This window comes from Coregonus lavaretus (genome assembly GCF_964263955.1).
Source record: "Coregonus lavaretus genome assembly, chromosome: 16".
Lineage (NCBI taxonomy): Eukaryota > Metazoa > Chordata > Actinopteri > Salmoniformes > Salmonidae > Coregonus > Coregonus lavaretus.
Window position 1 is genome coordinate 22,616,326 of NC_140003.1, and position 14,541 is coordinate 22,630,866.

Sequence of the window (14,541 nt, forward strand, 5' to 3'; positions counted from 1 at the left end):
TAAAGTAGCCAAACCAACTCGCGCTAGTTAGACAAACTTGTTGCTGCCATTGGTTATATTTTATACCATCTGGTAGTGTCTGTCTTGGCTGCATCAAATCGTAGTAAAGAAGCTAGCTAGTTAAAGTAGCAAGGCTGGCTAATTGAGGCTATTTTGCTGCGCTCCCTGTCCTTGTCTACAACAACTCCATTCATATTAAACAACAGCCTACATGTTGGTGGATCATTGTAGCCTACTCCTTCAGCCAATTTAATTCTGTAATTATAATTCCATTTTGCATTGATTACAAATCTCCCAGTTCACTTGCTACACATTGAGCCTATGACTTCGATGACAATAACAACAAGCTACACGTGCGAAATGTGTGTATGATACCGTCTTTTTTTTAATGGGGCGCACTCATAAAGAATGTAATAAAACTGTAGTTTTATTAAAATTGGAATGTAATGTCTGTCCTTGTAGGCTATGTTTCGATGTCACATAGATAATTACATTTCATTTCAGACAAAGCCTTTCCATTGTTAAAGTGTTCTCTCTGAGAACCTGAGCCCTAGGACCATACGTCAGGACTACCGGGCATGATGACACCTTGCTGTCCCCAGTCCGCCTGGCCTTGCTGCTATTCCAGTTTCAACTGTTCTGCCTGCGGTTACGAAACCCCTACCTGTCCCAGACCTGCTGTTTTCAACTCTTAATGATCGGCTATGAAAAGCCAACTGAGAGACCTGAGCCCTAGGACCATACGTCGGGACTACCGGCCGTGGTGACTCCTTGCTGTCCCCAGTCCGCCTGGCCTTGCTGCTATTCCAGTTTCAACTGTTCTGCCTGCGGTTATGGAACCCCTACCTGTCCCAGACCTGCTGTTTTCAACTCTTAATGATCGGCTATGAAAAGCCAACTGAGATTTATTCCTGATTATTATTTGACCATGCTTGTCACTTATGAACATTTTTGAACATCTTGGCATGGTTCTGTTATAATCTTCACCCGGCACAGCCAGAAGAGGACTGGCCACCCCTCATAGCCTGGTTCCTCTCTAGGTTTCTTCCTAGGTTTTCGCCTTTCTAGGGAGTTTTTCCTAGCCACCGTGCTTCTACACCTGCATTACTAGCTGTTTGGGGTTTTAGGCTGGGTTTCTGTACAGCACTTCGAGATATTAGCTGATGTAAGAAGGGCTATATAAAATAAAATTGATTGATTGATTGATTGATTGGAAGGGGGGAGGGGGTAATACATGTCAAAAAGGGTGCAACAGAAATAGAATGAACACACTATTATAACTATTCTATATTTTATTTAACCTTTATTTTGACAGGGAAGACTAGGGTCTCTTTTACAGATGAGACCTGCATAAATACATCAAACATATACAATATACAAAATTACAAGACAGATAAACAGACACATTTATCAACATAGAGGTCTCTGATCATTACTCTAAACTGACCAATGGGGACCAGAACATCTCATTTCAGAGAGCTCTGTAAGTTGTTCCACATAAAGGGCGCAAAAAAACTAAAAGCAGCTTTACCCAACTGTGTGGAGACCAAAAGGGCCTCCAGTGTTATCCAAGCCTGAGACCGGGTTTGGTCATTTGGAAGTCTAAATTGAATTAATGATGATAGAAAGTTTCTGCATGAGTGCTTTGTAGATAAACACAAGAAAATGCTGCTCTCTCCTTACATACAATGAGGCCCAACCCACTTTTTGATACAAAACACAATGGTGAATTCTATAACCATCACCAGTAATAAACCTAAGGGCACAATGGAAAACAGCATCTAGTGGTTTAAGTGTAGATGCTGCTGCATGCATATAGATAATATCCCCAGAATCTAAAATAGACAAAAATGGCCTGGACAATTTTCTTCCTATTAACAAAAGTCAGACATGCTTTGTTTCTGTAAAAGAAACCAACCTTGAACTTCATATAAATCTCTCTCTGTGGGATGCACCATCAGGGAATAGGGCACCAAAATACAAGCCCTAAACCTAGCTGGAATAATGTAAAAGTAGCTGTAAAAGGGTTCTATAAAAAGCTGTTGGGCCAAAAGCAGACACTCACCGCTTCCTTATTGGTGACTTGCCTCCATCCTCTTGTAGCGTGGTCCGTCTAGAATTCATGCCACTGTTCTGAGACTCCTGGTGAATCAAACTGACACACACAGACATACAAACCAATTCATTCCTGAACTAAATAATTTTACATCCATCTTTGATGTCCATATAACACTCCCGTAACTTGCTATGGTAGACGCATGCAGAAGTCTCAATATGGTAGGGCTCGAATGGTAGCTCAACTCAAAAGTAAAAGAAAGACAAAACTGTTACAAGCTGTCAGAGAAGTTGGAAAGTTAATAAAAATAACAGCAGGACTCACTTCTTTCTCATCCCAATGGGAGTTTTTCTATGCCAGGAGAGAAGGGGGGAAATATTTTCTTTGAGCAAGAGCAGCACACTGATAATTGGATCAAAGCTGGTTATATAGTTCAAAGGAATGGCATTTTAGTAGAGCTAACCAACGATATAAAAGCATGCGTTCCCTGTCAAAATCAAACAAAGGGATGTCTGAAAAACACAATAGGAAAAAGTATTTTCAATTGAATAATATGGCATACCTCTTGGTAATCATTGTATCAAAAGTCAACAATTTATTAGAAATCCCTGTTTTTCAAAAGGGTCCCCTCTCAAAGGTAATACGAATGATTGGTTAGGAAGAAGTAGAGGGCCAATAAAACCGTGCCCGTGAAAGTGGACCAAGCAGGGATAAGGAACGCACCCAGTACACAAGTGATGAAAAGGAGGACAGGCGGAGGAGACAGGAGAAGGATGGAGTGGGCAGGGAGGGAGAGGACAGGACATGGAGAGGAGAGGATATGGGGGATGAAGAACGCTCAATGTTTCTCTCTCCTCTGTCTCTTCAACTCTGCATTTGGAGGAAAAGACAAAGATATGAGAGTAGGGATACAGAGAATCATGCAGGATATACACTGAGAGAAAGAAAACACTGATGACAAGAGAGGTGAAGAGAAGACAACCAAAGACTAGAGGTCAATGCGAAGGAGGAGTGCATGCATCGTTCGTAGGACAGGACGGGAGGGGAAGGGAACAAAGTGACTAGAGGAAGGATGCAAAAGACTGGAGAGTGCATGCATGGGGTTCCTCCCACAGAGTTAAATCTATGATTTAAATATTGATTTATCTCTATGGTTTCTCCTCTCCGTGCTGAGTGCCATTTGGGATGCAGCCGTAGTTTACCTCTGCCAGGCCAGGTCCTCCTCTAGGAAGATGTTGCGGCTGGCCTTCCGTCCACCGACTGGGGTGCGAGGCTCGCTGGGCTCCAGGACACAGGTGGAGCAGGGGGAGGAGTCAGACAGAGCAGACAGGTCCTCCCCTATGGAGCCAGAGTCTGCAGAGTGGGCGTAGCTCAGAGCGATCTTACGGCAGTAGGTGCAGGCCCGCAGGTCTCCTATACATTTAACATTTAAGTCATTTAGCAGACGCTCTTATCCAGAGCGACTTACAAATTGGAGAGTAACAGAGCGAGAGCGAGAGTAAGAGTAAGAGTGGGAGAGTGAGAGAGAGAGAGAGAGAGAGAGAGAGAGAGAGAGAGAGAGAGAGAGAGAGAGAGAGAGAGAGAGAGAGAGAGAGAGAGAGAGAGAGAGAGAGAGAGAGAGAGAGAGAGAGAGAGAGGTGACAATGGAGGGAGGGAGACAGAGAGAAAGGTAGGAGTCAGTGAGAGGAAGAGCAGGTCCTGCAATGAGCTAGGATGGAGGCAGTATTGTGGTTACTGTGATGTGGTCACTGCATGGCATGGTTAGGTCACATCACATCATCAAAGGACAAACATGCTATTGATTAGATCTCTTGGTCTCAGATTCTCACATCACAGCAATGTTAGCTCAAACGCTACTGGTCAACCAGTCAACTTACCCAAGTCCAACTTAAGTAACACACACAACCACAGCAGAAAAACACACACCATGCTATGAGAACCCATAGACCTCTGTACATACATATGATCCCAGCGGTGGCTCTCCTAGATCTCTTCCATTGGACCTCACTAACACATTGTGACCCTGCTTTGGGTTAATTCTTTAGGGGCTGTCTCCCCTCTCCTCAGGAGGTCTCTAGGGATAATGATGATGATGCAGGCAGGCAGAGGGTGGGCATGGTCTTGGGTTCATGCCCCCCCCCCCACCCCCTCCTGTGAGTCCCCAAAGCACTCACCCGTGTAGCCCATGAACTTGCCAGGGATTTCCTGGTTGCAGCAGCGGCTGCAAAAGATCTGGCCACAGAGCCGGCAGTGGTGGCGGCGGCGGAAGGTGGTGAACTTCTCATTGCAGTCGTAGCACTCCTTACACTGGCTGTCTGGCATCCAGTACTGCTTCAGGTCACTGTCCTGCAATATGCCTTCTTTATTTAGTGGACCAATTAGCACTGTGGTATAAAGTAATGCTGAAGCAATCTTTTCAAAGTATATGGAAACTATATTTCACTGAAATCAAACGGTTAGATGAAACAATAACAGCCTACTTTTAAAGAATAAGAGGTGTCCAATTTGTAAGTCGCTCTGGATAAGAGTGTCTGCTAAATGATGTAAATGTAAATGTGTCTTCACATGTTATCCTATATTTGGAACAGTTGCCTGTGTGTGACTGTGATAGTTAGCTAGGCTATATTACTCCAAGTAAAAACAAGCAGCATTAGAGTAACGGTGTGTAAAACAACAGCAGTGTAATGTGAAGTACAATAAACAGCAGCAGCAGTGTGATGGTGAAAAGGTATGGTAGATACCTGGCTCTTTCCCTCCATGATCTCCTTGAGTCTCTTTAGAGCGGTGCGGAGCTGAACAGCCGTACGGGGATCGTGAGTGCCCAGGGGGGTTTCCGATTTCCTACGGCCCTCTAGGAGCACCCACACACACGGTGCAAACATTTAGCATACACTTCATAGCAGATTTCATCTAACCATTCATGTCATGCAAATGCTCCCTTTTCATGCAAATAAAATGCAGAAAGGTAAAGGAGGGAGACTGGGAGAGCACATTTTTTATACCTCTCTTAGGTGACTGTAGGTTGTAGCCCAATACGGGCATGGAAATTGAATATGTCTACAAGGATTTGCTTTTGATAATGGCAGGTTAAGTTAAAAAAGGATTGCACAATAACACAACAGAAGCTTACCAGTATATCAGTTGCCATAAACTAGGCTCTAGTGAACAATTATAGTTATGAATAAAATTATACAGATAACGCAATTGGTACTTCAAGACAAATGCCATTGAGTAAGAAACCAAAAAGGTAGTATGATGTTAGTTCTTATATCATTATGCAAACACATACAACTTATCAAATATCAGTGTTGGCAACAAAATAACATCAGAAGGCACTTAATCGATACATGCCAAAAGGTAGCTAGCTCAACACTCACACCAAAACCACTCATGTGCTTGGGTTAGCCGCCCACTCTATGAAACCAGGTTGTTAAAAATCAAGCACAAAAACATTTTAGAATTCTTAGCACACACACGGTATAGAAGGCCCTCACCCTCACCAGGCCATAATGGCCAGTCCACTGCAAAAAGAAAAGACATACATCAGCTTTTTGAATGGATGTCATGTTACTCACACTGTGCATCCATTCTTCTCTGCACGTCGCTATCTTAAAACTATAAAATGTATAGCCCTCACAAAATGAGCAGTAGTCCAATACGCAGTCTAGCCCATGATAGAAAGACAGCACCTCTCCCTTAAGCTTGCTTAGGGGTTATAATGCCTCCAGTGTCTCTGATCTCTGACTGATGTCTAATCCCATCATAATGAAACTTTCATCATCATTATCAGGTCAAGCCAGAGAGACAGTTCATGTAATCACTCCAAATGTAAATGAAAGCACAAAGAATCACTCAAGTTTTATTTGTTACATGCATGAGTACAGTGAAACGCTTAACTTGCAAGCTCTACCCAACAGTGCAGTATTCAACCCCCCACTGTATAAGTATACAGTACCAGTCAATAGTTTGGACACACCTACTCATTCACGGGTTTTTCTTTATTTTTACTATTTTCTACATTGTAGAATAATAGTGAAGACATCAAAACTATGAAATAACACATATGGAATCATGTAGTAACCAAAAAAGTGTTAAACAAATCAAAATATATTTTATATTTGAGATTCCTCAAAGTTGCCACCCTTTGCCTTGATGACAGCTTTGCACACTCTTGGCATTCTCTCAACCAGCTTCATGAGGTACTCACCTAGAATGCATTTAAATTAACAGGTGTGCCTTGTTAAAAGTTAATTTGTGGAATTTCTTTCCTTCTTAATGCGTTTGAGCCAATCAGTTGTGTTGTGACAAGGTAAGGGTGGTATACAGAAGATAACCCTATTTGGTAAAAGACAAAGTCCATATTATGGCAAGAACAGCTCAAATAAGCAAAGAGAAACAACAGTCCATCATTACTTTAAGACATGAAGGTCAGTCAATCCGCAAAGTGCAGTCGCGAAAACCATGAAACGCTATGATGAAACTGTCTCTCATGAGGACCGCCACAGGAAAGGAAGACCCAGAGTTACCTCTGCTGCAGAGGATAAGTTAATTAGAGTTAACTGCACCTCAGATTGCAGCCCAAATAAATGCTTCAGAGTTCAAGTTACAGACACATCTCAACCTCAACTGTTCAGAGGAGACTGAATCAGGCCTTCATGGTCAAATTGCTGCAAAGAAACCACTACTAAAGGACACCAATAAGAAGAAGAGACTTGCTTGAGCCAAGAAACACAAGCAATGGACATTAGACCAGTGGAAATCTGTCCTTTGGTCTGATGAGTCCAGATTTGAGATTTTTGGTTCCCTGATGAGTCCAGATTTGAGATTTTTGGTTCCAACCGCTGTGTCTTTCTGAGACGCAGAGTAGGTAAATGGATGATCTCCGCATGTAGGGTTCCTACTGTGAAGCATGGAGGAGAAGGTGTGATGGTGCTTTGCTGGTGACACTGTCAGTGATTTATTTAGAATTCAAGGCACACTTAACCAGCATGGCTACCACAGCATTCTGCAGCGATACGCCATCCCATCTAGTTTGCGCTTAGTGGGACTATAATTTGTTTTTCAACAGGACAATGACCCAAAACACACCTCCAGGCTGTGTAAGGGCTATTTGACCAAGGAGAGTGATGGAGTGCTGCATCAGATGACCTGGCCTCCACAATCACCCGACCTCAACCCAATTGAGATGGTTTGGGATGAGTTGGACCGCAGAGTGAAGGAAAAGCAGTCAACAAGTGCTCAGCATATGTGGGTACTCCTTCAAGACTGTTGGAAAAGCATTCCTCATGAAGCTGGTTGAGAGAATGCCAAGAGTGTGCAAAGCTGTTATCAAGGCAAAGGGTGTCTACTTTGAAGAATCTCAAGTATAAAATATATTTTGATTTGTTTAACACTTTTTTGGTTACTACATGATTCCATATGTGTTATTTCATAGTTTTGATGTCTTCACTATTATTCTACAAAGTAGAAAATAGTAAAAATAAAGAAAAACCCTTGAATGAGTAGGTTTGTCCAAACTTTTGACTGGTACTGTACATCTGATGTATTAGAAGAAATGTGTGTGAGTGAGAATGTGTTTTTTGTGTGTGTGTGTGTGGTACCTGAGGCAGTAGAAGTCCTGCGTAGCAGATCGTGGTGTTGTTTGCTATGGGCCCCAGAGCCGTGGATGGAGTGTGCTGGGCTGGTCCAGTTCCTACGCTCCCCAGTGGGTGACGCCACAGCCACATCCGGTTTCTCTGTCACTGAGGGTGGCCGCCCCTCCTCTGTACACGCAGACCAATTAGAACAGGTCATTTAAAGTGGCACTCCACTCTCCTTTTTACCTCATTTAACACCTGATTTACTTAACAAAAGGCACATCTCAATAGATGGCCCAGGTATCCTCATGACATGGCACAACTGGGGGGGGTTTATGTAATTTTAAAATAAGCAGATAAAGGCTTCATAATTCAGAAAGGTTTATCTAATAGAAAAAAATGTATAAGATCTCCTAAGCCTGTGTTAACCTCAGACCTTATTTTCGGGGTTTATCCCAAAACCCTATTCTTTCCCCATAGGAATGGCTGAACGAATCAGAGGCAACTCATTTCTGTTTTTTAGGACTACAAGCTCTATTGTTCCAACAAGCAAGGGGGGAGGTTGATAACATCAGAGGGCACCATCAGACCAACTCCTTAAATGGCCTACTCCTTGAAGTTTGCATTTGTGTCTAAAACAAAACACTATTTTGCCCGTAAAGGTGCACTATGCAGAAATCGCGCCGCCATTTCCTGGTAGCTAAAATTCTAATACTTCACCTAATTTCAAGCAAGTATAATGTAGAGAACCATTGTACCATCTAAACCGCTGTGAAATATATTTTCCATAACCAAAAATATTGTATTTTCAGCTGGTGTACAAAACCAAAAGTAAAAGACGCAAAAATGAAACGGAAGAACGGAAGGCATAGAAATAGTGCACATAGAAGAGCTCTACCGCTTATTAGACTTGTTTTCAATGAGAATGACAGATCTACAACTCAGATTTCTATGTGAATTTGGTTGGGTCGCCCAAAAAGTTATATATTGCAGCTTTAAGTGTGTGTACATTATTGTATTTATATGTGGGACATAGTTTTTCAACAGGAAAAGTTCAAAAATACCTGGAATGCATCTTTAACATAAAAAAAGGTAATTGTTGACTCAGTTTATCCTACAGCCTTTATAAATGCCATACCAAAAACAGAAGGACGTTATTGCATGCCTCTGGTGTGTCGGGTGAGGGTCTGTGCTTTTTATGCAATACACAATGTATTGTGTCTAAATGTGTACTGTATGAATTGTTGTTGTCCATAAATATTCCCTTGCTCTCTCTAGATCTAATCTTATCAGCGTAAAGTGATTCACCATCCCTCTAATAATTCCATCAAAAAGTTATTTTAAAAATGTGAAATGGAATGTTAATGCTCCATGCTACAGTACAGTGGGGAGAACAAGTATTTGATACACTGCCGATTTTGCAGGTTTTCCTACTTACAAAGCATGTAGAGGTCTGTAATTTTTATCATAGGTACACTTCAACTGTGAGACGGAATCTAAAACAAAAATCCAGAAAATCACATTGTATGATTTTTAAGTAATTAATTTGCATTTTATTGCATGACATAAGTATTTGATCACCTACCAACCAGTAAGAATTCCGGCTCTCACAGACCTGTTAGTTTTTCTTTAAGAAGCCCTCCTGTTCTCCACTCATTACCTGTATTAACTGCACCTGTTTGAACTCGTTACCTGTATAAAAGACACCTGTCCACACACTCAATCAAACAGACTCCAACCTCTCCACAATGGCCAAGACCAGAGAGCTGTGTAAGGACATCAGGGATAAAATTGTAGACCTGCACAAGGCTGGGATGGGCTACAGGACAATAGGCAAGCAGCTTGGTGAGAAGGCAACAACTGTTGGCGCAATTATTTGAAAATGGAAGAAGTTCAAGATGACGGTCAATCACCCTCGGTCTGGGGCTCCATGCAAGATCTCACCTCGTGGGGCATCAACGATCATGAGGAAGGTGAGGGATCAGCCCAGAACTACACGGCAGGACCTGGTCAATGACCTGAAGAGAGCTGGGACCACAGTCTCAAAGAAAACCATTAGTAACACACTACGCCGTCGTGGATTAAAATCCTGCAGCACACGCAAGGTCCCCCTGCTCAAGCCAGCGCATGTTCAGGCCCGTCTGAAGTTTGCCAATGACCATCTGGATGATCCAGAGGAGGAATGGGAGAAGGTCATGTGGTCTGATGAGACAAAAATAGAGCTTTTTGGTCTAAACTCCACTCGCCGTGTTTGGAGGAAGAAGAAGGATGAGTACAACCCCAAGAACACCATCCCAACCGTGAAGCATGGAGGTGGAAACATCATTCTTTGGGGATGCTTTTCTGCAAAGGGGACAGGACGACTGCACCGTATTGAGGGGAGGATGGATGGGGCCATGTATAGCGAGATCTTGGCCAACAACCTCCTTCCCTCAGTAAGAGCATTGAAGATGGGTCGTTGCTGGGTCTTCCAGCATGACAATGACCCGAAACACACAGCCAGGGCAACTAAGGAGTGGCTCCGTAAGAAGCATCTCAAGGTCCTGGAGTGGCCTAGCCAGTCTCCAGACCTGAACCCAATAGAAAATCTTTGGAGGGAGCTGAAAGTCCGTATTGCCAAGCGACAGCCCCGAAACCTGAAGGATCTGGAGAAGGTCTGTATGGAGGAGTGGGTCAAAATCCCTGCTGCAGTGTGTGCAAACCTGGTCAAGACCTACAGGAAACGTATGATCTCTGTAATTGCAAACAAAGGTTTCTGTACCAAATATTAAGTTATGCTTTTCTGATGTATCAAATACTTATGTCATGCAATAAAATGCAAATTAATTACTTAAAAATCATACAATGTGATTTTCTGGATTTTTGTTTTAGATTCCGTCTCTCACAGTTGAAGTGTACCTATGATAAAAATTACAGACCTCTACATGCTTTGTAAGTAGGAAAACCTGCAAAATCGGCAGTGTATCAAATACTTATTCTCCCCACTGTATATGAGCAGAGCCCTGTTGCCTTGGTGAGGGGCCTGCCAGTAAGGGCGGGGCCTGGAGAGAGGGAGACACATGACAGACCATGTGGTTGGCCAGCCCCCAACCTTGCACCTAGCCAACAGGCAGCTTCACATCACATGACCTCATGGGACATGGGATCTGCTCCAAGTTGCATTCCGTTCCATTCCGCTTCCTGTTAATCTTAAACTAATTCTGACTGTAACCCCGGCTGGTGGTCAAGGCTACAGTACCTTTCCCTGCATCCTAGGGTACAGTACAGTAGTCTAGACTGTACAGTACTGCATAGTATAGGCTGCTATAGGGCACTCCACAGAATAAGGAATAACAGTGTGACAAAACAACATTAATAGAGAATGTGCTGCCCTCGGACTCAATTATTCAGCTTTTTTGACTTGTCTCGTTATCTTAATGTATAGGCTTACTAGATGACAAACATTTCTAATGACTGTCAACCATCTCAAAACAATTACAAAGAGTGTAATTTAAGTTTGAGTGACTGTCTGCAATCGCTTAAATCTTGTCTGCTTTTACCATGCGCATCATGTGTGTTATCTTGGTAATTACCTTTATTAAAGCGGAACAGGTTGACGAAGGAGCTGTAGGCTGATCGGAGCGGGGGCTCGTCCTGCTCTGGAGTCAGGGGTTTGAAGTGTGTCAGGTGGGATGGGCTGCCAGGGGAAATAGGAGGCTCCACACTCCAATCCAGTGTAGAGGACGAGGAGGAGGATTTGTCGTCAGCAGCCATGTCACTGCTCCTGTTGGAAAGACAAATTATCACTTTGTGAGACCGGAACATTGTGGTTACATGGTGATCCTCTGCTTAACCGTATGTAAACTCCGTTGTGTCCTCCTCCCAGAGTGCGAAGAGCCTTGGCGTGACCCTGGACAACACCCTGTCGTTCTCCGCTAACATCAAGGCGGTGACCCGCTCCTGCAGGTTCATGCTCTACAACATTCGGAGAGTACGACCCTGCCTTACACAGGAAGCGGCACAGGTCCTAATCCAGGCACTTGTCATCTCCCGTCTGGATTACTGCAACTCGCTGTTGGCTGGCCTCCCTGCCTGTGCCATTAAACCCCTACAACTCATCCAGAACGCCGCAGCCCGTCTGGTGTTCAACCTTCCCAAGTTCTCTCACGTCACCCCCCTCCTCCGCACACTCCACTGGCTTCCAGTTGAAGCTCGCATCCGTTACAAGACCATGGTGCTTGCCTATGGAGCAGTGAGGGGAACGGCACCTCTGTACCTTCGGGCTCTGATCAGTCCCTACACCCAAACGAGGGCATTGCGTTCATCCACCTCTGGCCTGCTGGCTCCCCTTCCTCTGCGGAAGCATAGTTCCCGCTCAGCCCAGTCAAAACTGTTCGCTGCTCTGGCACCCCAATGGTGGAACAAGCTCCCTCACGACGCCAGGACAGCGGAGTCACTCACCACCTTCCGGAGACATTTGAAACCCCACCTCTTTAAGGAATACCTGGGATAGGATAAAGTAATCCTTCTACCCCCCCCCCCCCCCCCCCCCCCCCCCCCAAAAAAAATTGTAAAGTGGTTATCCCACTGGCTATAGGGTGAATGCACCAATTTGTGAGTCGCTCTGGATAAGAGCGTCTGCTAAATGACGTAAATGTGCCCTTGAGCAAGGCACTTAACCCTAATTGCTCCTGTAAGTCGCTCTGGATAAGAGCGTCTGCTAAATGACTAAAATGTAAATGTAAATGTAAATGTAAACAGGTAGGCCTAAACAGAGCCATCGCCTCCTTAACATTTCAATGATCATGGTAAACAAGCTACACTTTCATTGCTATTCAAACCATTACTTTGGAACATTTTACCTGTGATTTGTTCCTCTAGTCTGAAATAAGTAAGTTCAATGATTCCTCAGTAGTCTAACTGAGCTGCAAGTGAGACATTTCAGCCTCTGACCTGAGTTCTTCTACTACTCATTTCAGCCACTCACCTTTCCACAATGCCCATTTAGTCATTTCTTGAGAACCAACAACAAAATAATCTGAACTACTCTTATTTCTACTAAAACTGAAAATATTTTTGGTGGCAGGTTTTTTAAAGTACCCAAAATAATTATGTGATTATTTGACCACGGAAAGCAGCAATTCTGGTTTGATAAAATTGAGCCCATAGCTTAGGTAGGACATCATTCTAAGAAACTCAATAACTGCAGAACAGCCAAGAGCTACTGTTGGTTGCAAACCACATGTTTTACAGGCTTACCCTCAAAGGAGGCACATGATTATTCTCACGCTCAGCGTATTTATAATAGAGGAAAGAGGTTCTCAGAGGTGTAAAGAAAAACTGTCACTGTGCAACATATCAGAAAAAACAGTAAGAAAGAAAAACCTGTCCTTTTTAAAGAGAATGTTGCCAATCTTGTTTTCCTACCACTACAGAGAGAGAGCGCGAGAGAGAGAAAGAAATAGAATTAGAGAGAGCGAGAGAGAATTAGAGAGAGAATACAGTCACTGAACTAAGGAAAGTTTAATGATTGCCTAAGTTTATAAAATGTAAATAAGACAAAACATAAGCTACTGTTTGATCAAAACAATGGGACCTGTAATACATGTAATATCTGACTCTTGCTCTTTTCTTCAAACGAAGATAAACTGTTGCTCTTGACAGCAGTAGTTACCACCGGTGGAGGGATGGACCAGAGGAAAATGACAACCTCACCAGCATAATTTCCACCCTGTAATGTGCCCATAGGCCTGGTGGCAGCTGAGTTAACCATCAACAACAGCCTTGAATGCCCACGACCTCACCTTCAGCTAAGGAGGCAATTATGTGAATGTGTGTACACTACATAGTTTATAGTAATATACACTAACAGTAAGTGACAGTATGCCTAGCTGACTATTGTTAACTTGCTAACTAGCATCAAAGCAGCAGTAGCTAGCTACAGTAACACCACATATAGGGTTAGTTATAAAAAATATTTGCTAACACAGCTAGATAGCTCGCTTGCTATCACTGCCATGCAAGAAGACAAACATAAATCAACCCAACTAACCTGCAAAGCAGTATAGTCAAATAAAAATAAATGATCTGAATAGCTGTCACATACTAGCTATAGTAGCAAACTGTGTCAGCTACCGTGCCTGGCGAGTCAGTGAGCAAACGTTAGCTAGTAGCTAACGTTAGCAGGCCCACTGTATTTAGCTAAATGAAGGAAGAGTGAAGTGAACACTCATATAATTGAATTTCCACTAAATAACACAAATTACCTGTGTGTTGGTCTCCTTGGACATCCCTGTATGAATAAATTGCATTAGGTAAATTCCTGCGAAGTCGCGTAGCCGCCCTATCTTCAGATATGTATTTCAAGCACAGTCAGACTAGTCCCGAGCAAGACAGGACGAATCGTGATCACAACAGTTCGATCAACTGTTGTGATCGCATTAGTGGAAACCAAGAGTGTTCTCAGGGCAGACCTGGTTGTAGCTAGATACAGTATGTTGGAATCGCGATGGGACAATTTTTGCATTTTAACTAACCGTAACCCTTTTCCTAAACTTGATCTAATTCTGCCACGAAAATTCACTTATGCTAGTCAAAACCGGCAGACCCGCCCTGAGAACAGTCTTGATTTCCACTACAGCGTTGTGATCACAAAACAAGGCAGCGCCCATCTATTACCTATTTAATCGATTGACATGAATCGTTCCCTGCATCCACCATAGCGTGTTTTACTTAGTTTCTTGTGAACAGACACTTTCAGAGAACAACAATTGCCATGTCATTTAGCTATAAGTGAAAACTTTAGTATACCTATAATAATAAGCCACTTAGCAGACAGCCATACATTTTTGTTTATGGCTGGTCCCGGGGATCGAACCCACTACCCTACCGTTACAAGCGCCGTGCTCTACCAGCTGAGCTACAGAGGAC

The 14,541-nt window shown here is 43.3% G+C and overlaps 1 protein-coding gene across 4 annotated transcripts in view; it reads right to left on the reverse strand.

The window, feature by feature from the left end:
- The window catches only part of LOC311144089 (1-phosphatidylinositol 3-phosphate 5-kinase-like), a 37,807-nt gene extending 23,603 nt beyond the window's left edge, over window positions 1-14,204 (reverse strand). For 2 of the 4 annotated variants that reach the window (XM_084180052.1, XM_084180051.1), the window contains exons 1-8: window positions 13,878-14,204; window positions 11,205-11,395; window positions 7,657-7,818; window positions 4,798-4,907; window positions 4,231-4,402; window positions 3,259-3,469; window positions 2,381-2,407; window positions 2,066-2,155 (exon numbers count right to left, since the gene is read on the reverse strand). In XM_084180052.1, the coding sequence (XP_084036178.1) occupies window positions 2,066-2,155; window positions 2,381-2,407; window positions 3,259-3,469; window positions 4,231-4,402; window positions 4,798-4,907; window positions 7,657-7,818; window positions 11,205-11,385 (953 nt within the window). In that variant the 5' untranslated portion in view covers window positions 11,386-11,395; window positions 13,878-14,204. The remainder of the gene's footprint in view (window positions 1-2,065; window positions 2,156-2,380; window positions 2,408-3,258; window positions 3,470-4,230; window positions 4,403-4,797; window positions 4,908-7,656; window positions 7,819-11,204; window positions 11,396-13,877) is intronic. The other 2 variants (XM_084180054.1, XM_084180053.1) reach the window with 1 other exon arrangement.
- Window positions 14,205-14,541: the final 337 nt, after the last annotated feature.